This window comes from Lagenorhynchus albirostris, chromosome 16, assembly GCF_949774975.1.
Source record: "Lagenorhynchus albirostris chromosome 16, mLagAlb1.1, whole genome shotgun sequence".
NCBI lineage: Eukaryota > Metazoa > Chordata > Mammalia > Artiodactyla > Delphinidae > Lagenorhynchus > Lagenorhynchus albirostris.
In genome coordinates this window covers 7,503,770-7,530,519 of record NC_083110.1, presented here as the reverse complement: position 1 = coordinate 7,530,519, position 26,750 = coordinate 7,503,770, and the positions used below count along the sequence as shown (strand labels likewise).

Genomic DNA, 26,750 nt, shown 5'->3' with positions numbered 1-26,750 from the left:
ACTAAGGCCCTGCATAGTCTGTTTGAGGGGTATAAATGAAGGACCAAGTAAGAAAAGAAAGGCTATCATCACTGAGGAGCATCTGTCCTTCGGTCCTGGTCATACTTCAACCCTGATGTCGATCACTGGCATTAAACAATGTTGCCAAATGGAATTCTACCATAGCAGCAGGAAACATAAACAGTATCATTAGCTTGGACTAATATACACCACTACTGGGGAAGACTGATTCCCAGTGTCCTGATGCTTTGCACAGTACAGACCAAGTATCAGCCAAAGTAAGTCAGAGCAAACATTAATTTGGTCTCTGACATTGTCTCTGTGATTGAGTTCAATCCAGAGAGAAGGTGGCTATGGACCTCACTCAGATCCTGCTTAGTTAAGATTTATACTATAATAAGAACAAAAAGAAAAGCCACATGGAAAGTGCTATTCTAACTGAGAAATCTAGCTGAAGAGCTGTAGAAAGGCATCCTGGAAACTCATGCTCAAATGTCTTGGACGGAGGGGCTCTGCCTCTCCCGAGGTTCCCTCTAGGTATTTAAATACACACACAAGGCTGAGCCTTGTCTCACTGGCATGTTCCTTAGATGTTGAGTCACCGCGTGGAGCTGGGATTCTGAATACAGAGCTCACCCTACGTGATGTCAGTAGCCGACGAAGCAGGAAAAAAACAAGGAACACAATGTCATCTAGGGGAGCCCGACCCCGGAGGTGCAGAGCTGAGGATGGAATCACATTCTACGTTTTGTAACATGCAAACTACCTCTGTGCCTTGCAATACTTGGAAAGACCAGCAGCACTACCTTTGTGCCAGTAATTAAGCAAGATGAACAACCCCTGAGAGCGAGTGTACTTTCCTACTTTTATTCTGTCTGAGATGAAAAATGCAAAAAGAAAAAACCCAACACTGACAATGCGTGTTCACCCTCTGTGCCTCACCCTCAGGGTGGGGATGGACAGGACTGCGGGGACCCGTTTCCTTTACCTCACTTGCTAGCCTCTCATATTCTTCCATCAGCCTCTCATTCTCTTGATTCACAGCAAGAACCTTACATATCCTGTTAGCCGCTGTCTCGGCCTGTAAAACACAATAGGTAAACAGGACGGCTCTGTCGACAGGGACGTGCATACACAAGGTGGAAGGTGGCAGGGCAGGGGGTGACCAGGGAGGCAGCATGTGCTGTAAGTGGTGCAGGTTCTGGGTTCGGGTGGGGTAAGCCTGAGGGCACAGCTTGTTCACACTATGGGTCATTTCACACCTTTGGGACCGTTTTCACACAGACTTACATGGCAGGCTGAATATACTGTAGGGAGTAACAGGGAAATAGCATTAGTCGCAAACACAAGCTTTGTGAAACATCAAGCAAGTTAGTAACAGAAACTGATGGGCTGAGGAAACAATGGTCCCTGGGCGTCCACCTGAGCCCCCTGCCAACCTCACAACTACAGGGAGAGAACTCTCTGAGTTACATTAGCCTTTGGAAATCAAAGCAGACAGGACTGGATCCTGAATGTATATCTGTCATTGCACTGAGTTCACGAGGGCCTCTACGTATTCATTCCTGAAATGAATACATCGAATGTGCTAGATGGGATCCTTCCACGGGGCAGAACCTGCTTTAATACTTTGTTTAACCCATGTGAGTAGCTGTTGAGGTATCAATAATTCCCGATCATTGTTTTGTGGGGAGCTTGAGGCCGGGAGGGGCCAAGCGCCTTAAACCATGACCATGAGATCCGTCCGGCTTCCGGGCCTGCAGCCTGGCCCCCAGCCTTGCCTCTGAAGCCCTAGTAGGGGCCGATTTCCAGTTATCATTGTTTGCTGGTGATGGTCTTTTTTTTTTTTTTTTTTTGGCCCCGCCAGGTGGCTTGTGGAATCTTAGTTCCCCGACCAGGGGTCGAACCTGCAACCCCTGCAGAGGAAGCGCGGAGTCCTAACCACTGGACATCCAGGGAAGTCCCCCAGTGATGGTCTTAAAGAGATCACAGAAATGACACATACTCTGTCCAACCCCATCTCTCAGGACTCTGCAAGTAGAGATAGGGGGAGGGACAGGAAGCAGAAACAGGGGAACGCGGGAAAGCAGAGGGACATCCACCCATGATGTCCCTCAGGCTGTTTATCTTAAGGAGTATAAATTTTTTTGAGGTTTTAACACTGTTAGACTTTCACTATTTCAGTTAAATTAAGATTCATCTCGCAAGATGCTTGAACACGTCACTGAACAGTGAAGGCAATCTCCAGGCGGAGAATGGGACAAGGGCCCTGGAAAGGCGTTCACTTCTCCTGGTCCAAGTCCCCCTTCACCGCTCAATCAGTGTGGCTCAATTTTCATGGCCCTTGTTTTTTCCTGAAGCACAAATGTTTCCCACCATTGATTAATGAGATAAGAGCAATATCTTAGAAAGCCAGAGAGCTAAGAACACTTCAGAACCGTCTAAGGGTAAAGCTGTTAACTAAAAAAGCATTCGCAGTTTGGAACTTGCCATATTAGGTCATCACAAGCCACTTAGAAAGAGTCCAAGGTAAGACGTGAAGTGCACGCACACACACCCAGGTATGCACGCGCACACCCACACAACTAAAACCGATGCACAAGGGCAGCACGGCAACCGGACGGACGAGGGTTAAATACCTGCTCCGCGCCCGCGAAAGCATGGTAGAAGCAGGAAACGTATGTCATGATAGCTCTTTCATCGGGTTTGGGAGTGTTCACAATGTCTGAGGGAGGGAAAAATAACAGAGAAAACAGACACACGCACAGATGAAGAGCAGAAACCAGGGTGAACAAAGGGAAGAACGAACTGGTTTACACTTGACTTTCTGTGTTCCTCGGGCCCACAACCCTGACCCGCAGGAAGCCTGTACAGAACTGACACACTCGTGAACAGAAAGCTTTCAACCAGCATGTTTTTTTGTTTTCACATCATCAAACCAAGGGCTTCCCTCCTCCCCTACCCTGGATGGCTGTTTTTCTAAAGTGTAGGCGAGACATTCCTATGGGAACCCGTGGGCTGCCTATCAGAGCTGGTGACCACTTCCTAAGGACCCGGGCGGCCCCGTCTTCCTGTCTTTTGACTGGATCAGGTCATCTGCCACTTTGGCTGTGAGCAAGGCGTGGCCCTCTGCAAGATGCGGGGACACACGCAGACCTCTCTGGCCCCATCTCGGATGCCACACCCCGCCCCCACCCTCATAATCCTTGGCTTTCTGCTCCGTGCACAGCCCTGGCTTGTGTGGGGATGAAGTTCATTGAAGATGGCATGTTTCCTAATCCTTCTGTACGTACTTGCCATGCCATTGCTAGAAGCTACCCAGAGTAACAAAGCATCTAAAGAGGAGGGTCTACACGGCTTGTACTTATTAACTATGACTCTTGCCACTATTTGTATGAGCTGCTGAGACAGCTACCGGGAAGAGAGAAAACAGAACCACGGGAACACACACCCTTCCTTCCTCACCTTGGCCTCACTCCAGTTTCGGCTGAATTACGTTCTAACTTCAGATTCAGTTCAGTCACTGGACAGAATGCCATTAAAAAGGTGCCTCGTAATTCCCTAAGGTGACACCCAGTCGTTGGGTTTCCAGAGGATATTGATAGAAAGGATGTGGGGATGTGGAACAGCATGGAATCTTCTGGAAACCAAAGATGAATGGCATACTACTGCATGGACAGGAAGTGAGTTTCAAAGAAAACTGGACTGAAAAAGACAAACGACTGCCTCCTCAGAACCAGACGGGGTCTCCTTACTCAGAGGAGTCGGTGGGGGGAAAAGAGAAAAACAATTGAAGAAAAATCAAGACACAGAGGTAAAGGATGAGTGATGACTTGTGTTCTACCTCCTCACCTTCTGTGCACCAGCAAAAGCATGATAGTAACAGGAGACATAAGTCATTACGACTCTTCGGGTCTGGCGGTGTATACTAAATCTGTGTGGAAAAAAGGTTAACTGCTCGGATGTTCCGAGAGCAGCAGGCTCCTGCTAAGGGCTGCCTCAGAGAGGCCAAGGTCATGAATCTTCCTTCAGCAGCCCCACACACTTGTGTTGCTCAAACTTTGGCTCAAATCAAAGAAGTCACATTTGCAAAGTCATTACTCTGTGTGCACTTCTAAGAACCACCAAAGAGAAGGGCACAGCCAGCTCAGAAGAGCCCTAAACTAGCAAGGAAGTCACATCCATGGCCGAGCTGGACCTCCAGAATTCCGCAGAGTGCACACAACAGCACTTTCGCTCTCTGGACAGATGGAGGGCCCAGGGGTCAGCAAAGGTCCTTCCTGCAAGTCCACACAGAACACGGGCACCCACAAATCTACAACCAGTACTCACCGGAGGGAGGAAAATAGAGAAACAGTTTTCATAACCTTTTAAAAAGCATGCAAGGGGGCTTCCCTGGTGGCGCAGTGGTTGAGAGTCCGCCTGCCGATGCAGGGGACACGGGTTCGTGCCCCGGTCCGGGAAGATCCCACATGCCGCGGAGCGGCTGGGCCCGTGAGCCATGGCTGCTGAGCCTGTGTGTCCGGAGCCTGTGCTCCGCAACGGGAGAGGCCACAGCAGTGAGAGGCCCCGCATACCGCAAAGAAAAAAAGAAAAAGAAAAAAAAAAAGCATGCAAGGTAGTTAAGATGAGGAAGAGTTTCACCAGTTTTCACTACAGGTTTATGGGTGAGCAGCCCAATTAGCCACTTCAAAATCCCCATTTAGGATTCAGAGACTATCACAAATGCCAGGAAGTAAGGTCAACCGCAGCAGGCGGTGGAGAGGCAAGGATTCGCCAAAGGGATTGAGTGATCTGAGGGGAGGAGATCAGTATAAGACATTACAGTAAAAGAGCAGGAGAAGTAAGAACACATTCATAGGAAGCTGTGGGGAAGGTAAGTCCGGGTGCAGGTGGCAAAGATGCAAAGGGTAATTAACAAATGGGGGGCTGATCTACTGGGGAGTTGGTTATACCACAGCTCGCCCCTCACCCAAGTCAGTCAAGTTCATAACTCTTTCACCAGAAGACTCTTACAGAAATTGCTCTGCAAAGAAAATAATATCGTATGCAAGCATTTTTCTGAGCCATTAAAAAGGAAAGAAAAAGAAAAGTAATAAGAGACTAGGATGTGTCACAAGGGAGCAAGAAATGAATAGAGTGCTAACGCATCCCATCCACTCAGAGGATAAACAGAACACACGCCCAGACCAGGACTCAGAGACTAAGGGAAACCCAGGAACAAGAGGATGGTGAGCCTCCCAGAGTAATAACGACAGTAATCCTGAGCTCACCCTCAACTGCAGGAAATCAGGGAGGCATCAATGGACGGAGAGATGAATTTACTAAATGTCGCCTGTTTTCTCCTGTCTTCAGTAGCCTAGCTGTTGACTCAAGTGGTAAACTCTGGGTAGTTATTTATCGAGTGGAAAGGTCAAAGGACAGAGCAGAGCACCCAAATGCAAACTTAGCATAGAGAGGACAGACAAGAAGGAAAAGGTATTTTCCTATGTGGCAACTTCACTGTTTTATTGTCTTTCTCCCTCTAAAGAGTTTCTGAAAAAAGTAGATTCTGAAGAGCATATTCAAGTGTGTTCAACACCCAATAATACAGGTGTTTGATAAAATGGCTAAATTAACAAACGGGCAAAATTAGAATCCTAATCGACAGACTACTGTCTCAGGTGCACTGTGTCCCTCAAAATGATAGGTGGAGTCCTACCTCCTGGTACCTGTGAATGGGACCTTATTCGGAAGTAGGTCTTTGCAGACGTGATCAAGTTAAGATGAGGTTGTGCTGGAATGAGGTGTGGCCTTAATCCATGATGACTGGTGTCCTCATAAGTAGCGGGAAAAAGACACAGAGACAGACACAGAGGGAAGATGACCATGTAAAGACAGAGTCAGAGACTGGAGTGATGCTACCACGAGCCAAAGAACACCTGGGGCTTCTAGAAGCTGGAAGAAGCAAGGAAAGGTCCTTCTCTACAGACTTCGGAGGGAGCATGGCCCTGCCAACACCCTGATTTCAGAGTTACAGCTTACAGAACTACAAGAGAATAAACTTCTGTTGTTTCAAAAGCCACCTACTTTGTGGTGATTTGGTACAGCAGCCATGATGCAGTCACCAAAAATAAGGAGGAACAGAAGACTGACAACTGACTAGAATCAAGGTCTTCGCTTTTCCCCAACAATGCTAATTAGCAGAAGCAAGGAGCCGATAAAGAATAATAAGATTAACAACGAGCACAGTAATGTAAGTCCTTGAGGGCCGGGCCCTGCCTTATACATCACATTATCTCCTGCAGCATCTCCAGGGTCTTATACATAGTAGGTGCTCGGTAAGCGCATCTGCTGAGTGAGCGGTGACTCATGCATAAGTGAAACGAAGGAATGGTCTCCACGTATCTGTGCTTTAAATGCTGTGCCAGGGCGAAACTCCCATGAACTCATCTCAGATAAAGGGCACAAGAGGCACTGAAACTACTCTCCAGCATGAGGGCCGCTAAAGCTGCAAAACATTGAGAGGTTCCAGCTCTAACAAAACTAAATTTAATTTGGACAAATTAAAAATGCAACGTGAAAGTTTGAGAAGCACATGATGAATGACTGCTCCATAGTCTAGATTGAGTTTCTATGACTTCCAGTTGGAAGGAAGCATTTTTTTCCTTGTGGAGTCTTACAGAGCAAGGAGATTTATTTGTTAAATTTCTATGTGGTTTAAAAAGAAAAAATGTTGTTAAAATAAAAACAGGAAGCTTTCCATTGAAAATCACAAACCAAAGCATTCTGTTTCTTTGCCAAAGCTGAACCTTTTACCCAACCCTTTCATTGTAGTTTTGCTGGCTTGGTTTTGAGCAGGATTCTAGAAAATAATTTTGAGCAAAAGCTACATAAGAAATTCTCTAATATTCACGAGGCCAATGACAGAAACTTCTTAGGAATCCTAAGTCCCTCAGATGTAACCTGGCTATAACGTTTACAGGTCTTTATGTGTGGTCGTCACATAGGGAGGCAACAGATTTTCTGTAAGCCAAAAAACACAATTTTCATCTCACCTTCAGCATCCAACATTTTGGGAATATCCAGGTGCTTCTCTGCAATTTCCATGGCCAAGTTGATATTTCCTATTGGGTCATCCTGCATGGAAAACAGCACAACCAGCTTTTTAGCATATAACAGGACTTACGACTGTTTTTTATATACCTCATTCTGGGGAGGAAACTTTCCCATCCACACATAACCATAATAGGATAAGATCTTCCTTCTTATATTTTCCCAAACATTTCAAACATTTAGAGAAATATCAAAAATGACATGAGAATCACCCAATCCATGCACACTCCAACTTCATAAAACGTGAGCAAAAGGTTGAAGAGAACAGATACTGTGCAGCTAGAAGGAAAGTTGTGAGGTATTTTCTCATGGATGGAAAAACACCTGGATACCTCAGCGCTGAGCTTCAACTCTGGGTAACAAAAATCTAGATGATTCCAAAAGGAAGCATGAAACATACATTTTCCACATCTGGAAGGTGATCATGGAGAATATTTAGTACCACACTAACTTTGTTTATTTTTGTTTTAAATATAAGAAAACACGCTGCTTTCAGCATGTTTAGGTGAAACTTTTAGGTCACTAAAGAATATTACAAGATGGCTACAAAGAGCAAAAGTTAGGTTTCTAGGATGTTAAAGACCACAAGAAATGAAAGAAACTTAACATTATAAAAGAAAATTGTGAAGAAATTTTTGTTCGTCCGATTGCGTTTGCCTCCCACGGTAAAGCTGGTTAAATATATATGTAACGTAACAAAATACATTGAACCAGAGGTGTGTAAATGAAATACTGAAAAATTAAAAGAGGTATTTAACATTTCCTGTTTTAATCTTCTAAAGAGATTAAGTATTGTGAATCTGAAATGGGATGGGGGTATGTAAGACAGAAAAATCAAAATGAAAAGTAGTGTTAGTACAGGGATGACTGTAATGAATTTTAACATCAAAGCCATTTAAACATTTCAGAAACTGCAATGATTTGCAATAAGCACAATCATTTTAATACAGTGAAACATCTAAAACATAGAGGCTTCAAAAACATTCGGTGCTCAAGGAAGAAACCAAAGCAAGCTTCCTGGCCTCTCAGAGTTTACTATCATTTCAGGCAAAATGTTTCTTCAACTCCATGTTATTTTAACAAAGCATATAATCATTTCACTAAAAGCAGCCATATAATAAGGTGAGTCTTACCTGCATATTTTATGCAAATGTTTAGAAAACCAAATAGCTGAGTACAAGTTTCTTTTTGTTCTTAATATATAAGAAAATTTTCAGCATTAAAAACAGAGTAATGATTCTGAGTCTTTGTGAAAGCTATCTCATTTACACTGTAACTTAGACAAAATGTAGCAATTAAGTGTTTTCTTGGCTCAGCTATGGTATGTGACCGTGGGAAGATTAAAGAATTCCTCCCTTCTTCATCTGGAAAACTGGGATAATTAGTACCTCCTTTCTAGATGCATGATATTATATAGTTTACTGTACATTTTGAAGATTGAATGACTGTGTATGTATAACATACATAAAATATATGTATTAATATTAACATACATATATGTATATAAAACGTTAATATATGTAATATCCACATATGTAACACATATTAATACATATATATAATAAACATATATACTTATTTATTAACAGTGTCTAATCTAGAGCTATAGAAGTATTCACTGCTATGGTTAATTATTATCATTTTTCCACCCATCATAGGTGGCCAATTACCCCATCTGTTGACCTTTTGTGATAGAAACTGACCGTTATAAACTGCTAATAAAATGAGGTCTATCTAGTATAATCCCTTCATTCTGCAAATGAGCTAAAGAGTAACTGAAAAAAATATACACCGTCTCTATGTTTGAAACGTTTCAAAATAACTCAGGGATGAGAATATATGCTTGGGGAAGTCAAGCAACTCTGGCTGCCTCGTTCCCTTAGGCAACCTTCCATTCGTGTACGGCAGCTCTCATCTTCAGGATACAAGTACATTTTTCATGTGCTATCCTGTCGTCAGCGGAGAGAGGCCAGGGGAAGGGTGGTGAGCACGTGACAACTGCAAAGGTGGCAAAAGCCAGGACACTCTTCCTACTACCCCCTGTGCCACACGGGGAGGGCAGCATGCAGCAGGGCCGGATTCCACACCAAACACAGCGACACGAGGTGCACGGCCAAGGAAGCACACCAGCAACCAGAGGAAATGTGCCCCACTACTCCTGGCAGGAATGGTCATGGGGCGGGCAACACTTTCCATCTTAAGTCTTTACACGGCATTATTTCTAGGACAGATGGACTGTCCACCACAAGATTTAGAAGGGGCCAGGATTTCTTTTCTCCATCACAGATCCCATGTGCAAACTACTTTTAAAGAAAGAATGTGCAGACTATTTGAAACTTAAGCACAATACAGCTTAAGCTTAAAGGGAGAATGAAAGTTTCCTCAGCTGAAAACATAAGTTCCCTAAGTTGAATTTTCTGAAAAGAGAGAGAAAAAAAAAATCCCCCAAACTTCTTTTCTAAGGGTGCAACTCATACCTTGTATCAATAGCAAGATAAGCATCCCTTGTGCGAGAAACAAGTTAATCAACTCTAAGTAAATATGTCAGCAACTAAATTCTTCAGAAAAAGGAATTTAAAAAGAAGGTTTGGGGTATTTGAACCTTTCTCCCCCCAGCCTGCCCGCCCTGCAGCAAAACAGACACTTCACTTCTCATATTTACAACCTGGGAAGGTAAAGTCTCTGAGAAACATGTGTAACAGCTTTCGTAGGAGATCAGGCCAAGTCAACAAACATATCGTAATGTGGGCAGAAAGGTGACTTGGCTCTGGGTCTTGTCCTGCCCTAATTATAACAGGTGAGTACTTTCCCGCCACCCTTCCTGTTTTCATCCCGTGCCAGGCTAGCTGGGAGGGCATGCTGGCAGCAGCCTAGGTGTTGGTGTGAGTTCAATGCCAGTGGGCTCACTTCCAGGACGACATGCTGGGGGCAGGGCAGACACAGCATGCCGGGCCCCGCAAATGACCTTGTTCAGCTTTGAGTAGTCAATGAGGTCGGGCCGGTGTCTGTGGATGAGTGCACAGAGTCCAAGGCCGTCTTTCCAGCTGCACGACGGTCACGGTCGGGAGGAACAGGAACACGGGTTAATGGACAGGCAGCAGCAAGGGGTTGACCTTGGTCAGACGTTGGCCTGAAATCTCGGACCTGGGGCCCCAGGTACCTCCCTCCCTCCCCCACCCAGTGACACCCTGGCCCCTTCCCTGGACTCTCGCCTCCCTCCCAGGGTCTGCCACCCCCCTACCAGTCTCCTTTCCATCTACAGCTTCAGGCCCAGCCTTGCTGGGGACTCCCCCTAACCTCCCCACACCCCCGCCATGTCCTGCCCCGGTCCCTGCTGTGCTGGGAGAATTGGCAGGGACTGGAGGGAAGATGCCCCCTACTGTCCCCCACCTCGCTCAGTGCCCAGCAGGCCCGGCTTTCTCCTCTCTTCTCCAAGTCTCCATTCTAGACCTGACCCCCAGAGTCTGCCCAACAGACAGACACAAGGACATCCACCCAGAAATGCCCAGGACACACTTTCCTCCAAGAGCACACTCCTTAGTATACTCAGTACTCTCCGGTTCTCCTCTATCTTTCTTCATAAGGTTCCTTTTTGTTTTGGATTTCTTCTTTTAAAGGCAAAGATGTGTAAGCAGCTCAGGGACTTAGCAGGGAGGGTTTGGATTTCCAGTCTGTCTGCCCAGAGACACCAGCGTTCACTGTTCCCAGACACCCCCAGGCTACGAGCTCCCAAGTGATGAGCGGCGGGTTCACTGAAGGCCAGGAGCCTATGCCTCCAAGGGTCGGGAAAGAAGGAGGCCCCTGGGGCCACACTGTTGAAGGGCTCGGGCCCATCTTGGGCCAGAAGAAGAAAAGCAAGAAGGTGAGTGGGAGACCAGGCTGGGCCCTAAGACATTCTACCCAGCAGGTCCCACACCCCGATGGCATGTGATGTACGAACAGGAAGCCTCCTCCTCACCTGTGTGCACTCAGGGAGTGGCTCAGGGCCTAATAATACTTATCTACCTAGATTACCTCCCCAGTCTGTCCTGGTAGCTCGTCCATATCCTTCATTTCTTTTTTTTTTTTTTTTTTTTTTGCAGTACGCAGGCCTCTTGCTGTCGTGGCCTCTCCCGTTGAGGAGCACAGGCTCCGGACGCGCAGGTTCAGCGGCCATGGCTCACGGGCCCAGCCGCTCCGCGGCATGTGGGATCCTCCCGGACCGGGGCACAGACCCGCGTCCCCTGCATCGGCAGGCGGACTCTCAACCACTGCGCCACCAGGGAAGCCCCATATCCTTCATTTCTTTTCTCTGATCTATGGGGGCCAGGGACCCATTTATATTCACGGGTAACCCACCACACAGAGGGAGAAAATATAAACACCTGACAAAAGATCTGTGCGAGAAAAAGACTGAAGCAAGGGACAATATCATGCTCTGAGGTTATATCTGGATTTCCTTCATCCAGTTCCCTACAGTTTTTCAAACATGATTTGCCTACTTCTCTCCAATCCCAGCCTACAAAGCTGACTGATGAAGCATCTTTTGGGCACGACAGAGAGGAGGGACGGGGTGGAGCTCGTATGTAGGATACGCAGACCCTGCTACGGTGTCTCCTTGTCACTGAGAATCCATCCCTGCCGCATCCCTGCATGACACTCACTTATAACAGTGCCAGCCTCCCAAACCTTAATCCAGCGTTTTCCCCTGAGAGACCCTAAACATCAATCATTCCAGAGCCTGAGCTCTACTACATACAGAAAACGCGTGTCAGACAGGAGGAGACACAGGAGTAAATAAACATTGTTCTCCCTGCCAACCCGGATTCCAAAGAGAATACCAGGACCCCAGGGCCCTGGTTGCGCACCTGGTGTGGAAGTTCTGAATGTTCACATTTCTATAAGGAGCGGTCTTCCTTTGACACCAAAGCAGCAGACCTTCTTTGGCAGAGGTTTCTGTAATGACAGCCAAGAAAAAGTGTCCACAGGGAAACACTCACCCTCACTGCTCACTCACCCAACTTCTAGCCACTTGCTAAAGAGACCTCCCAGGGGGCCAACACCAAAGGCAACCTCTCTTCTCCAGTCTCTGCAAGAGGATGGAGCTGGAACCCTGCTCCCAGGGACTGACTTCTGAGGCCACTTGAAGGGACTTGAAAAGGACAGTGCAGGAGCTACAGCAAGTTATGACATGATGAATACAAAACTGGACTTCAGGGTTACTGCTAACGTACCTTTCGGATGAAAATTTGTTTTAATGTGCATAATTTATGACCTAACTATCCTGTCATTTATCTCAATTATAATTTATATTCTTAGGTAACTGGAATTCACAGAGGCCACTGTGTCTGAAATGTATTCCCTTACCCACTGATTTTAAAATACTTGAAGGCTTTTATTGGCAAATTCCAAGTTTGGCCACTTGGGTTCTGACCAAGTTAAGAAAGCAACCACCCCTGTGGCAGCCATGAAGACGTGCTGCTCAGATGTCCTGCTGCAGGGACCACAGGACAGAACTGATGTCCCAGCTACCACACTCTGAATCCTCCCCTGCATTCCCCAGAGGCCACACTTCTTCAGGGCTCCTCCAGCCACAGACTGAGTGAGGGAGGGGCACCAGAGCTGGGCCATGCCTGCCACACATGGGACTCCTCTGAGAGCAACTGAGGCTGAAGAACTCCCCATTGGCCCGCTGACCCTGCCTGAGGACCACTTTGCAGAATGAGATTCTTCTTTCTCAAGCTCTTCCTTCCCCAGCACGGGTGTCAGCCAGGCACTATGCCTGAAGGGGCTCTGCCATCTCCTGCTTCTCCCCACCCTTATCCTCCACAGGCATTTCCCCCAACAAATCTCTTGCATTTATGCTATGGATGGAATGTCTGTGTCCCCCGAAAATTCATAGACTGAAGCCCTAACCCCCAATGTGATGATATTTAGATATGGAGCCTTTGGGAGGTAATTAGGGTTAGATGAGGTTGTGAGGGTGGGGCCCTCATGATGGAATTAGTGCCCTTTTAAGAAGAGACAGCAGAGTGCTTGCTCAATCTCTCTCTCTCTCCCTCTCCCTCTCTCTCTCTCTTCCCTCCACTCTCCTTCTCCCTTCCCTTTCTTTCTCTGCCGTGTGAGGACACAGAGAAAAGGCAGCCATCTACAAGCCAAGAAGAGAGCCCTCACCAGAGACTAACTATGCTGGCACCCTGATCTTGATCTTCCAGGCTCCAGAACTGTGAGAGAATTAATTTCTGTTGTTTAAGCCACCCAGTCTATGGTATTTTGTATGGCAGCCTGAACAGACTAAGACAACTTCTAACACCATCTTGGCACTTGCTTGTTAGAGGACTCAAAGTTTTATACAACCAAACAGCTCTGCAAAGCCACTTACATAACTGGGATTCTGCTTGTATTTACATCTTAACAATTTAGAAAGCTCCTATGAACATGTGGACTCCTAACCAACATTGGGACCTGGCCTTCCATTTCAGTAACAGCTTAAGTTGATTTTTTCAAATCAAAGTAAGTATTCTGTAATTATTTATCTCAATTCTCCATTTCTTGTTCAGACTTTTCTTTGACCCATAACCCATATGATATATCCACCCCGCCCCTCGCAAACTTCCACATGCTCTAAGAATAATTTGAATGATTCCCGATCATGTCTCTTATCTACCAAATTCCTGTTAAGGAAAACGACTGAAAGTTCTAAGACTTTATTAAAATATTAACTGGTATAGATATCGAAATATGGAACTCCATACCCAGCTGTTCTGCTATACACACAACTGCCTGCCTTTGGGGTCCTGGCGAACGGAATTAGTAAGAAAAAGTATAACAGGAGGAAATAATCCAAACTTTTTTATAAAGTTTAAATGGCACTTAGATTAGAAAAGTAAACAGAGGTAAAGTAGATCAATACAAGCTTACAACTGCCACTTAAGCTTAGATTTATAAGTCATTGAGTTTCACTTCATTTCTTTCTGAATACGTCTGAACACTCTTATGCTATGAATGTTGAACAAAGTTTTTTCCTTATTGAATTGGCTACTCTAACAAAGCTGACTCTCTCCCACCCCAAGTCCATTCTGAGGCATTCAGCAAAAGGTTACAAGCCTGTGCCAAATAGTACATGACTGTGGTACCTCTGCCCTGCCCCCGCAGGTATAGGTTAAACCTGAGAAGTCCACACACAGAACCCTGATGGTGGGTATAAAAAGCATGTCATAAATAGGTAATGTCATTGGTTATTCCATCATGAAAAACCATAGGATGCACCAAGAAGCCCCATCTACTTGGGCATCTCTGCACCGCCCTCACCAACAGGTATGTCAACCTCTCATTTCCCTTCTTCGAAGAGGTCCATCATTCTGTTGACGGAGACTGGCTCCTCAAAAGAATTCAGTTTAATGACAATGTCATTTTCCTACATAATATACATCATCAAAATAAATTAGACAATTTTTCTGTAGATTTACAGAAATTAAGTGAGGTTGTTAAGAAATGACCCCACAGAAGTAAAACAAATAAAAATATAAGTTAGCAAACTAACTCATCTGCTGTGTGGGACACTGGAAGACTTCTGCTTGAAGAGATTTAAGCACCTTGTCAGTGACATCACACGTTTGAATGTTTATTTCTTAGTCTTTTGAAGAGCAGATTAGTATATCTTTCTATCATAATGTTTCATGAAATACTATGCTTTAATTATCTTATCTTGGGCACATAAATAATAAATTGGGGAACCTCTAATGGATCACACCATTCATAGTTACATTTGAAATAGAATTAAGTTTTCAATTAGTATTATCACAATTTGAAATCTGTAACCAATCAGAAGAAAACCTGAGGTCAAGCTCACCTCTGTAATATTTGTGGGAAAAGGATTTGCTAGTGTAGCAAATGCAGTGGTATGAACAAGATTTTTAAAAAATAATATTTGTTCTATCAAGTGGGCTCAACTGCTTAAATATTTAAATGCCTAAGTATATAAAACTGATTAAATGATTACAAACTATTCTTTTTTAATAAAGCAGGAACTTTTAAAAAGCAGATTATTATTTTCACTAGCATGAAAGAAATGTACTTTAATAAGAGTACATTGTAAGAAAGTTTTCAAATTCAGACTCTTCATAAATTCGAGCTGGCTGTTATTTCTGAGCCTAAATTCTTGAGGTTTTAATATCATTATATCTTAGTTTGATTTTTAGAGGGCATAAGTAAATTCCTGGACAGAATTATGACCCACGCTCCCAGCCCTGACCATTCGGGTGCGTGGTTGCCTTCTAGGTGACGAAGTTAGAGGAGACTGCCTGGTTGGATAAGTCAGACCACCCTTAAGTACATTCTTTTCTTCTTTTTTTCATATTTATTTATTTATTTGGCTGTGCTGGGTCTTAGTTGTGGCAAGCGAACTCTTAGTTGCAGCATGCATGTAGGATCTCGTTCCCTGACCAGGGAACGAACCCAGGCTCCCTGCATTGGGAGCGCAGAGTCTTAACCACTGTGCCACCAGGGAAGTCCTAACTATGTTCTGCAGCTATACCTTTTCTGATTTGAGTGCTAAATAGGCCAAGTTCTAATTTTAAGAATGTCAATTTGACACTTTTGACAGTGCTGAATTCATCAAAATATTTTGGAGTGCAGTGGGCGTAAAAGACTAAAGAGCTGCATCTTCAGTGGCAGTGCTGAGGATTAGGGTTATGTTACAATGATGGAACAGTTATTGGGCCAAAAGACACAATGACAATAGATATTTTGTTTAAAAAATGGGGGGGGGGGAAGGGAGAGAGGGAGGGGAGAGAGAGAAAAAAAGAAAGAACAAATGAACAAACTCAGATTTCAATCGATTATCTTTCAGCACCTGAAGGAAAGCGTTTCAAGTGTTTCAAGATCTAAGTCTAAAGAACTGTTACAGTCGTGAACCTACTAGTATAATAAGTCATAAAGAAGCTCAAAAAATGCTCATTTTAAAAAGTGACTTCTGTTCTGAACATGTACTCATCTTTTCCAAAATGATTCCAACCCCATGAATGAAACAGCATTGCTGGGGTCTTTTTCTCATACAAATAGAAAATTTGTGAAAACCCAAGTCGCGTATCTTTCATTCAATCCTGTCAGTGATTGTTCAATTTTACAAAAGCCTATCCAAACTCAACTTCATCAGCTCAATTTACAGATTACGCTAAGTATCTTAATACGATCAGGTTTTTAACCCTGTCCTTTACCTTCAACGGAAATATCCTGAATAGCAAAGCGCAGGATGATGGTCCAGATCATACCCAGCGTCATCTTCACGTTGCCGTCGACAATTTCTTTAGGTAAGAAGAAACAGCAACAAATGAGGGTAAAGGTAACATAATCAGCACATAAAGTTTTCCTATAAGTTATGAGTCTCCTGTAAAGTTTTGACTTCAGAGCTACTGGAAGATATACCTATGCAAAGACCAGTTTCTGTTTGTGTAAGTGTCGCAGCGTGTCTAGTTCTAAATGTGGTATTCATAACCAAATGTCTACAGTTTAAATGAGTTATGAGTTAATGATGAACACAAAGCTTGCATATGCAAAGTCACTGAAAACAACCCAGGGGTTTCCAAGGTTTACAGACTAGATGAGCCAAGGTTCTAAATAATCAAACAGAGAGAACACTGGGTCATCTTTACCCATCTTTACCCTCTTCCCGAGCTCCCCAGTCGGCAGGTTCTCGGGCTCAGTTGTAAAGATTGAGAGGCAGGGCAGTCTCAGCTCCTGCCAGACTCACCCGGATTCCCAGTCTCCCACAGAGAATGGAGATCCTTCCTACTAGTTCTTATTAAGAGTCACTGGGATGTACAAGTTCTTTCTCATTTGGATGATCAGTTTGAAAAAGACAGCATCATATTTGACTCCTTTTTTTTGGCCACACCATGCAGCATGTGTGATCTTAGTTCCCCAACCAGGGATCGAACCTGCGGCCCCTGCAGTGGAAGCTCAGAGTCTTAACCGCTGGACCACCAGGGAACTCCCTTGACTCTATTATGTACAAATGATCCTAGAGCCTTGTCTCCCGTTCATGGTGCCTGCGGAGAGCCTGTCAAGAGAGGCTGACCCAGGAGATGGGGGGAAGGAAGGGGGCAGGGAAGCAGGCATCCAGCTGCAGGCCCACTGCCCCACGGGGAGGTCTGTGCGCGGTCAGGGTCATTCGCATCACACCCCATTTACCTTCCGCCCCGATGGACACCAGCTTCACGCCTTTGCTGGCTATGTAATCCAAGGCTTTGTTGACGTTAGCGATTTTGTGGAATCGCATTTTTCCTCGGTCAGGTTTGGGCAGCCTTTCCCCTGTTGGATGAAGAAAGAATCATGTAGACACAGAGAAAGGAGACCCTTGATGCAGAATCAAGATGCCAAAATTCAGAGTCCGTGCCCTCCTTAAATGGGAATCATTATTTGACTGTTCCTTATGTGTTCTCGGTTTCTGTAAGTCACAGTACTTTCAAGGTCAAATGGACCAGAGGGGAGCTGTGCTATTAAGGCCATATGCTTTTCAGATTTGCTGGGAGAGTCCGGTTTGGTCTTTGAGCCAAAGTACGAATGAGTAAGAAAGAAGCTGGCTGGTGCCCCTGCAGCATTCAGAGGTGCTGACCAGCTGTGGGAGAGAGTCAGGGAGCTTCGTTCAAATCACAGGGTTCATCTCAGATGTGGAGTTACGGAGATACCTGGATCAGGGCCACCCTGCCCTCATCCTTCCCACTCACACCTCTTTAATTAAGCCCGATCCACTCTCCAGTCCACAGTCTAAACCAGCCAGCTGACATTTAGGGCAAAGGATAACCCCTCTGGGACTTGAACTCCTGTTTTCAGAGTTAAGCCAACATGTACACTGGCCTTCGGCATGAAAGACAATTTCTGGAATACACACTAGCTGGACTTAGTGGAGAGGGCAGCCTGGTGGGCAGTCATATAACTGTCATTTTCTCTTCTCTTATTCTGTTTTGAAGTGGGTGGTAGAAACATGATTTTAATAAGTCAATTTTAAACAGAATTCACTCCTTTTTTAGAACAGAAAAATAACTCCAGGCAGACCACTCTTTGGAAAGGTTTGCTTTGCCAATAATACCATCTCCCCCAGCCAGGTTCAAAGGGAGCTCTTTTAAAAAAAAAAAAAAAAAAAAAACAGATGCGTATCTACTGCTCGGACGTAGAAGTACATGCAAGATTGGGTATAACATATATGAAAAATGTTTAAGACTCACCTGAGATGACTTCCAAAAGCAGCATGAGCTTAAGGCCATTCCGGAAGTCTTCCTCGATGTTCTCGATCTGAGTGCCAGCTTTCCTGAGGTGGGAGTTACACCAGGCAGTGAAGGTCTGCAACAAGAAGCAAACAGTGCTGAGCACAGCCCCATCAGCACTCAGAGCGCCTCCACATGGACCATGCCTGACATCTTACACATCGTGGGGAGAACAGGAGGCTGGGGCATCCTGGACCTTTGAGAGAGAGCAGACCGAATTGGATGGAAAGCATGACTTGAGCCCTGAAGGTAAGATTTTAATAAACTTTCTTCTTTAGAGACCAAAAAAAAATCATTTTTTGGGTCTAACCACCTGAGGAATTTTTGCCTTCAGTTTAGAAAGGTAACACATTTGGGATTAACATATACACACTACTATATATAAAATAGATAACCAACAAGGACCTACTGTATAGCACAGGGAACTACACTCAATATTTTATAATAACCTATAAGGGAAAAGAATATATATATATATATATATATAAAAAATATATATATAACTGAATCACTGTGCTGTATACCTGAAACTAACACAACATTGTAAATCAACTATACTTCAATTAAAAGACTAATAAAATTTTTTTTAAAAGATACCATGTTTACACCTATGCCTTTGCCTTCTGAAAACCTCTTATTCTGTAGGAAAGTAGGATGTGCTTATTCCCTGCATACAACAGAAATCAGTGTGCTTGCAGAATGGATGAATAAATTATGCTTAAAGAATGTTCAAAATGTCGTACTTTAGAGCAGAGGGTGGGCGGCATTGTGCAGGAGAAAGGGGAAGAGAAGAGGGACCCGTAACCACTAATTATCTACAACTAGTTTATCCTGGATGAACAACAGTTTTAAGCTAGTAACTGAATCAATTAAACAAATTTGCAGTATAGTCAATCATTAATAATAATAATAGTAGTAGTAGCAATAATAATGAACTCCTACTGGCATATTCCAGGTCCCGGGCTAGACCCCGGATTTCAAAGACAATTAGATACAGCCCTGCCCTGGAAGGGCTCAGAGGCTAGTCATGTTAACAAATAACTAGGGCAATATTAAGCAGAAAGATGAACTCTATACTAAGTGGCATACAAAGTCATTCTGTTTATTTTTCAAACTTCTTTTAACTTGGTTTCCACTTGTGCACTATTTCCTGCCAAAACCAGATTAGAAATGCTTCTGGCAGCTGCTGGCTAAGAATGCAAACTGTGCCCTTGTCACACAACAGCTGCTGGGCTCCGGAACAAAGTGCCCGCACATTACGCTGCAGCGAGACAAACAGGGTTTGTGTTATAGATGAGAAGATGAACCTCTCAAAAATAAGAGTTTTTGCAAGTAAGACTACAAAAAGACACAGTTTTCCATAAAAATGATTTTTCTGGGTAATAAAAAGGATTTTCAAATCTGACTGATGGGCACTTATTTCAAGAAATATGTGATGTTATTTGCAGCAACATGGATGGACCTGGAGATGATCATACTAAGTGAAGTAAGTCAGAAAGAGAAAGACAAATACCATATGATATCACTTATATGTGGAATCTAAAATAGGACACAAATGAACTGATCTACAAAACAGAAAGAGACTCACAGATACAGATAACAGACTTCTGGTTGTCAAGGGGGAAGGGAGCTGGGGGAGGGATGGATTGGGAGTTTGGGGTTAGCAGATGCAAACTATTATATAGAGAATGGATAAAGAGCAAGGTCCTACTCTGGGATGAAGTGAGAGAGTAGCATGGACATATATACACTACCAAATGTAAAATAGCTAGTGGGAAGCAGCCGCATAGCACAGGGAGATCAGCTCAGTGCTTTGTGACCACCTAGAGGGGTGGGATAGGGAGGGTGGGAGGGAGACGCAAAAGGGAGGGGATATGGGGATATATGTGTACGTATAGCTGATTCAATTTGTTATAAAGCAGAAACTAATACACCATTGTAAAGCGATTATACTCCAATAAAGATGTTAAAAAAAAAGGTCCTACTGTATAGCACAGGGAACTATATTCAATATCCTGTGATACACCATAATGGAAAAGAACATGAAAAAGAATGAATATAGATGTATAACTGAATCACTTTGCTGTACAGCAGAAATAAACACAACACTGTAAATCAACTGTACTTCAATAAAATAAATTTAAGAAAAAGAAATATGTGATGGCATTAAATTCTAGGACAAAAAGAAAATATAGGTATTTTCTTGGATTTCCAATAATAAATGTTATTGTGAGAGCCAAAACTAATAGTTATTTCTCCTAAAACACATCTAAACTTTAGTCAGGTCTAAACAGAAGAGATACTCTAAGTCATATACTCTAGGTCTGCACCCAATCAATATGGTAGCCAGTAACCATACTTGGCTATTTAAATGTAATTAATTAAAATGAAAGGAAATTAAAATTTTAGTTTTCCAGCTGTACAAGCCATCTTTCGAGTGTTCAAAAGCCACATGTGTACAAGCACATCTGTACTGGATGGTGCAGATGTGTACGGAACACTTCCAGCATCACAGAGAGTTCTATTGGACAGTGCTACTATACATAATCAAATTTTGTTTTTTGAAGCTAAGATTATTAACAAGAGTCTATTATTACCTGGGTTCAAAATTCAAGTGGTACAAAAAGGTATAAAGTGGAAAGCCTCCCTCTCACTCCTGTTTCCAGCCACTGAGTTCCCTTCCCCAGAGGGAACAACAAAGAGATTCAGTGTCTTGTGTTTCTCTTCAACAATATTGTATACATACGTAAACACAAAGGCACACACATCTTTTTTCTATCCCTTTAACACAAATCATAATATACACATTGTTCTGCACCTGGCTTTTTTATATTTTCTAAGAAAACTATAACCTAGGGTCATTCAATATCAGCAAAGAGCATTCCTCTTTGTGGCTGCATAGTATTCCACTCTCGTGACTATACCACATTTATTTTCTAACTAGCTCCTTGGATGGACATTTAGGTTGCTTCCAGATAACTAAGTTCATACAGTGAAAAACTTCCCAGGCCCCATTTTCAGCAAGCAAAACTACTTTAAAGGTTTTCTGTTTGTTTTTCTTTTTTTTTCACAATACCGAGACTAACCATATACATAACCTTTTGGGGAAGGCACAAGAGAACAGTGGGTTATGGAACTGACAGAGAAAAAAATATAATGATATAAAATATTTACTGAATTATCTTTATCTATACTCTAATTAAAAATGGGCAGGGCTTCCCTGGTGCCGCAGTGGTTGGGAGCCCGCCTGCCGATGAAGGGGACGAGGGTTTGTGCCCCGGTCCGGGAGGATCCCGCATGCCGCGGAGCGGCTGGGCCTGTGAGCCATGGCCGCTGAGCCTGCGCGTCCAGAGCCTGTGCTCTGCGATGGGAGAGGCCACAACGGTGAGAGGCCCGCGTGCCACAAAAAAAAAAAAAAAAAAAAAAAGGCAAATATTGCTGGTATAAATTACCTTATTACCATGTTATTTAAGCCCCTTCATAATATAAGTATCAGAAGCACTTCTGGATAGAACCCCAAAGCTTTTCATGAAATCAATGCAGGTTTCCTGACCCCCACTATGGAACACTGTGAATATCTGCTGGATACCACCTTTTTTTTTTTTGCCGTACGCGGGCCTCTCACTGTTGTGGCCTCTCCCGTTGCGGAGCACAGGCTCCAGATGCACAGGCTCAGCGGCCATGGCTCACGGGCCCAGCCGCTCCACGGCATGTGGGATCTTCCCGGACAGGAGCACGAACCCGTGTCCCCTGCATCGGCAGGCAGACTCTCAACCACAGCGCCACCAGGGAAGCCCCTGGATACCACCTTTTTATAGGTATGCATGTGATGAAGGTAACTTACCACAGGTAATTATTTAGCTGTGCAAATCCAGAGAATGAACTGAATCTACCAGGTCAATTTTGTCAGTTAAGCCTAATGAAGTTTCGCTTTCTTTAATGAGTATTCCAAAGAGCCAATAAAGGTGGTTGACTAACCAACTCAAATGCGAAAAAGGACCCCAAGGCTCTGTGATAATAGCTTGCAAAGAAGCCAGTGCACTCTGAAAAGGAATTTTAAGCTTTATTAGACTTTAATTTTCATTCTATTTACAGTTTCTATTACCACGGCCTACAGAGACTGTTCCTAGGCCTTCCCCATTGTCCTCAGCTTCTGTGAAAATCCCGCTAATCGTGGAGGAGATAAAAACAAAAGCCATCACAGCAGCAACAAAATCCCACATATTGTACCTAAAAGACTTCTTTGTGGGGACTTCCCTGGTGGCGCAGTGGTTGGGAATCCGCCTGCCAATGCAGGGGACACGGGTTCGAGCCCTGGTTCAGGAAGATCCCACATGCCGCGGAGCAACTAAGCCCGTGCTCCACCAACTACTGAGCCTGTGCTCTAGAGCCCGTGTGCCACAACTACTGAAGCCCACGCGCCTAGAGCCCATGCTCCACAACAAGAGAAGCTACTGCAATGAGAAGCCCTCGCACCACAACAAAAAGTAGGCCCTACTCGCCACAACTAGAGAAAGCCTGCACACAGCAAAGAAGACCCAGTGCAGACAAAAATAAAATAAATTAATTTTTTTAAAAAAAAGATTTCTTTGTGGATTTTCTTGCTCTTTGATGGCAACATGCATCTTCAAGTTCCCTGTGAACTAAATCTGGGAGAAATCAAATGGAACCAATGTAGGTCCACGTGGTTTTGGAGGGAGGCTCCTTGGTTCAAACCAGATTAGGAAGGCAGGTGTCCTTTCTTAAAAGATACGGTGTTGGGCTTCCCTGGTGGTGCAGTGGTTGAGAGTCCGCCTGCCGATGCAGGGGACACGGGTTCATGCCCCGGTCCGGGAAGATCCCACATGCCGTGGAGCAGCTGGGCCTATGAGCCATGGCCGCTGAGCCTGCGCGTCCAGAGCCTGTGCTCCACAACGGGAGAGGCCGCAGCAGTGAGAGGCCCGCGTACCGGAAAAAAAAAAAAAAAAAAAAAGACATGGTGTTACAAACCAGACAGAGACCCTCAAGGAAAGAGGCCAACGTCTCCCCAGCCCAACGCTCACCTCAGAAGCTGCCTCATCACATCTGAGGTCCTCCAACCTCCTCCCTTGCTTCCAACTCAAATCTTCCTCTACCTCTCTCCTAGAGAAGAGTTTCTTCCCTGCCCCTGTTCACCTAGTGAGAAATACATACACTTTTTGCATCTTGAAAACAAGCACATAAAAAAACCTCTCAGGGGCTTCCCTGGTGGCGCAGTGGTTGAGAGTCCGCCTGCCGATGCAGGGGATGCGGGTTCGTGCCCCGGTCCGGGAAGATCCCACATGCCACGGAGCGGCTGAGCCCATGAGCCATGGCCGCTGAGCCTGCACGTCCAGAGCCTGTGCTCCGCAACAGGAGAGGCCACAACAGTGAGAGGCCCGCGTACCGCAAAAAAACAAACAAAAAAAAGAAAAAAACCTCTCAGAGCCACACAAAGAGAACCAGGATGGGAAAGCATGAACCGCCTACCCGCAGACAGGAAAGACTGATGCTTCCAGTCCTTCTCACCCTTCAAAGACGTGCACGACAAAGGGAATGATGGACCTAGAGATGATCATACTAAGTGAAGTAAGCCAGACAGAGAAAGACAAATATCATGATATTGCTTACATGTAAAATCTAAAAATAAAAAGTGATACAAATGAATTTATATACCAAACAGAAGTAGACTAACAGACATAGAAAACAAACTTACAGTTACCAAAGGGGAAACGGTGGGGGGAGGGATAAATTAGGAGTTTGGGATTAACAAATACACACTACTATATATAAAATAGGTAACCGACAAGGACCTATTATATAGCACAGGGAACTATACTCAATATTTTGTAATAACCTCTAAGGGAAAAGAATCTGAAAAATAGATATATATGTATCACTGAATCACTCTGCTGTACGCCTGAAATTAACACAACACTGTAAATCAATTATACTTCAATAAAAATAAATAAATATATATGTATATATTAAAAAAAAAGCTAAGGGAACAAGTGTTCAAGTCACAGAGGAAAAGACGGAAGGGCATGGGAGTCACTGTCTCACTTTGTATATTCCTTAGGCAATGGGAGCAAATAGTAGCATTTCTTCCTGAAACATACAGAATCATAACCCATGAGTCACTGGCCAGGATGGACAGTCCTGTGGGTGCAGACTGGTCTCCCTGCTCATACAGGACCCTCTCTGGTCATGGTACTGAAACTCTCCAAACACAGGGAGCAGAAGAAGAGGGCCTGGGGGTTAAGGCCATGTGCCTGTGACTTATAGTATTCTGTTTTCCTGGGATAAGTCTGAAGGATACTCAAACAATCAGTGGTCGCTGCCCCGTTATCTTCCTGAACATAATCTAAGAGATCCAGAAAATGCTCTTCAACCCCTGAAACATGGTGGTTGAGAAAAATGTCAGTTGGAATAACCAACACACGGAAGCAGCCTAAATGTCCATCAACAGAATAAAGGATAAAGAAGATGTGGTACATATACAATGGAATATTACTCAGCCATAAAAGAGAATGAAATAATGCCATCTGTAGCAACATGGGTGGACCTAGAGATGATCATAATAAGTGAAGTAAGTCAGAAAGAGAAAGACAAATATCGTATCACTTACATCTGGAATCTAAAATATGATACAAATGAACTTATCTACAAAACAGAAACAGACTCACAGACATAGAGAACAGACTTCTGGTTACCAAAGAGGAAAGATTGGGGGGAGGGGTAAATTAGGAGTTTGGGATTAACATAGACACACTACTATATATAAAATAGATGATCAACAAGGACCTACTGTATTGCACAGGGAACTCTACTCAGTATTCTGTAATAACCTATATGAGAAAGAATCTGAAAAAGAATGGATACATGTATACGTATAACTGAATCACTTTGCTGTACACCTGAAACACAACACTGTAAATCAACTATACATCCAAAAAAAAAGAAAAACAGCATTGTCTACCAGGTCTAAACAGGTTTGGGGCACCATCAGAGTGTTCTACAATTTTGAGTTTGCTTATCACTTACTGTTCTCAGAGAGTAAAGACATCGAGTGGCTAGCATGGGAATTCCTGGCCTGCATCCTAGGGGTGGGACAACTGAGCCCCAGGTAAGCAGGGGTAGTGGTCCCTGAGAGGGAGCAGGGAGGGCAGGTGGAGCCCAGTCCTGCCCACAGTCGTGGCTCAAACTCGGATTCTATTTCTGACTCTGACACCATGCAATTATTTGTCCTTCACGTCCTGACACCTTCCCAGCTACCAAAAAATTGCCATGATCAACTTAATGAAACAATTCAAAAGGTTATCAGGAGGAGAAGAAATACAAAGGCCAGCCGGGCCACACGACCTATTATCACAGTGGTTCTGAACAGCCTCCCATGAAAAACTGTTGAAAACCACAGCTCTGTTAAGTTGATTTTCTAAAAATGCTCCATTTGTTTTTCTATTTACAATAATCATTAGAACAGTGTCTTCTTTTCCACTTCACAAATTCTCAATTTGCCAGGATCCCTCCTAATTGCTTTCCTTGTTCTTTTTAAATATTCAAAAAGTAAGGCAGGGGTGCAGGTATCTAGAAAGATGCACACATTTTGTAAGGGAGAAGGGGGGCAGCTCCAGCGTTTAAGAAAGGACACACTGCCCTCCTGAAGGGCAGGGAGCCGCTCCTCTGAGAGGGCAGAAATTCCTGCAAACCATGTGGCTGGCAGAAGCAGATGTGCTGGTTCACCACAAAGCTTCACCACCCCTCAGCCAGAAAGACCCTGACCCACAAATCACAGGGGGAATAGCACTGGGTGAGCCTGGACAATGCCACAACGCCCAGAAAAATGGTCCACTCCAGCGTCACATCAGAAAAATCAGCAGAATGACCTTAAATTGAAAGATTCAGACACTCAACCATCTTTAAATAAAAGGTGTTTCTCAGGATCACAGACATAGAGAACAGACTGGTGGTTGCCAAGGGAGAGGGGGTTGGAGGAGGGATGGAGTGGGAGGTTGGGATTAGCAGACGTAAGCTATTATACATAGAATGGATAAACAACAAGGTCCTACTGTAGAGCACAGGGAATTATATTCAACATTCTATGAGAAACCATAATGGAAAAGAATATATATGTATAACTGAACCACTTTGCTGTTCAGCAGTAATTAGCACAACACTGTAAATCAACTATACTTCAATTAAAAAAAAAAAAACACCAGGGGCTTCCCTGGTGGCGCAGTGGTTGGGAGTCCACCTGCCGATTCAGGGGACGCGGGTTCGTGCCCCAGTCCGGGGGGATCCCACATGCCGCGGAGCGGCTGGGCCCATGAGCCATGGCCGCTGAGCCTGCGCGTCCGGAGCCTGTGCTCCGCAACGGGAGAGGCCACAACAGTGAGAGGCCCACGTACTGCCAAA

At 44.3% G+C, this 26,750-nt stretch overlaps 1 protein-coding gene across 1 annotated transcript in view; it reads right to left on the bottom strand.

Annotated features, from left to right (window-relative positions):
* The window catches only part of ACTN2 (actinin alpha 2), a 75,952-nt gene that overhangs the window by 23,984 nt on the left and 25,218 nt on the right, over positions 1-26,750 (bottom strand). The window contains exons 2-9 of the mRNA XM_060127098.1: positions 18,300-18,414; positions 17,266-17,385; positions 16,293-16,379; positions 11,943-12,030; positions 10,061-10,139; positions 7,038-7,119; positions 2,640-2,725; positions 989-1,081 (exon numbers count right to left, since the gene is read on the bottom strand). Coding sequence (XP_059983081.1) covers positions 989-1,081; positions 2,640-2,725; positions 7,038-7,119; positions 10,061-10,139; positions 11,943-12,030; positions 16,293-16,379; positions 17,266-17,385; positions 18,300-18,414 — 750 coding nt within the window. The remainder of the gene's footprint in view (positions 1-988; positions 1,082-2,639; positions 2,726-7,037; positions 7,120-10,060; positions 10,140-11,942; positions 12,031-16,292; positions 16,380-17,265; positions 17,386-18,299; positions 18,415-26,750) is intronic.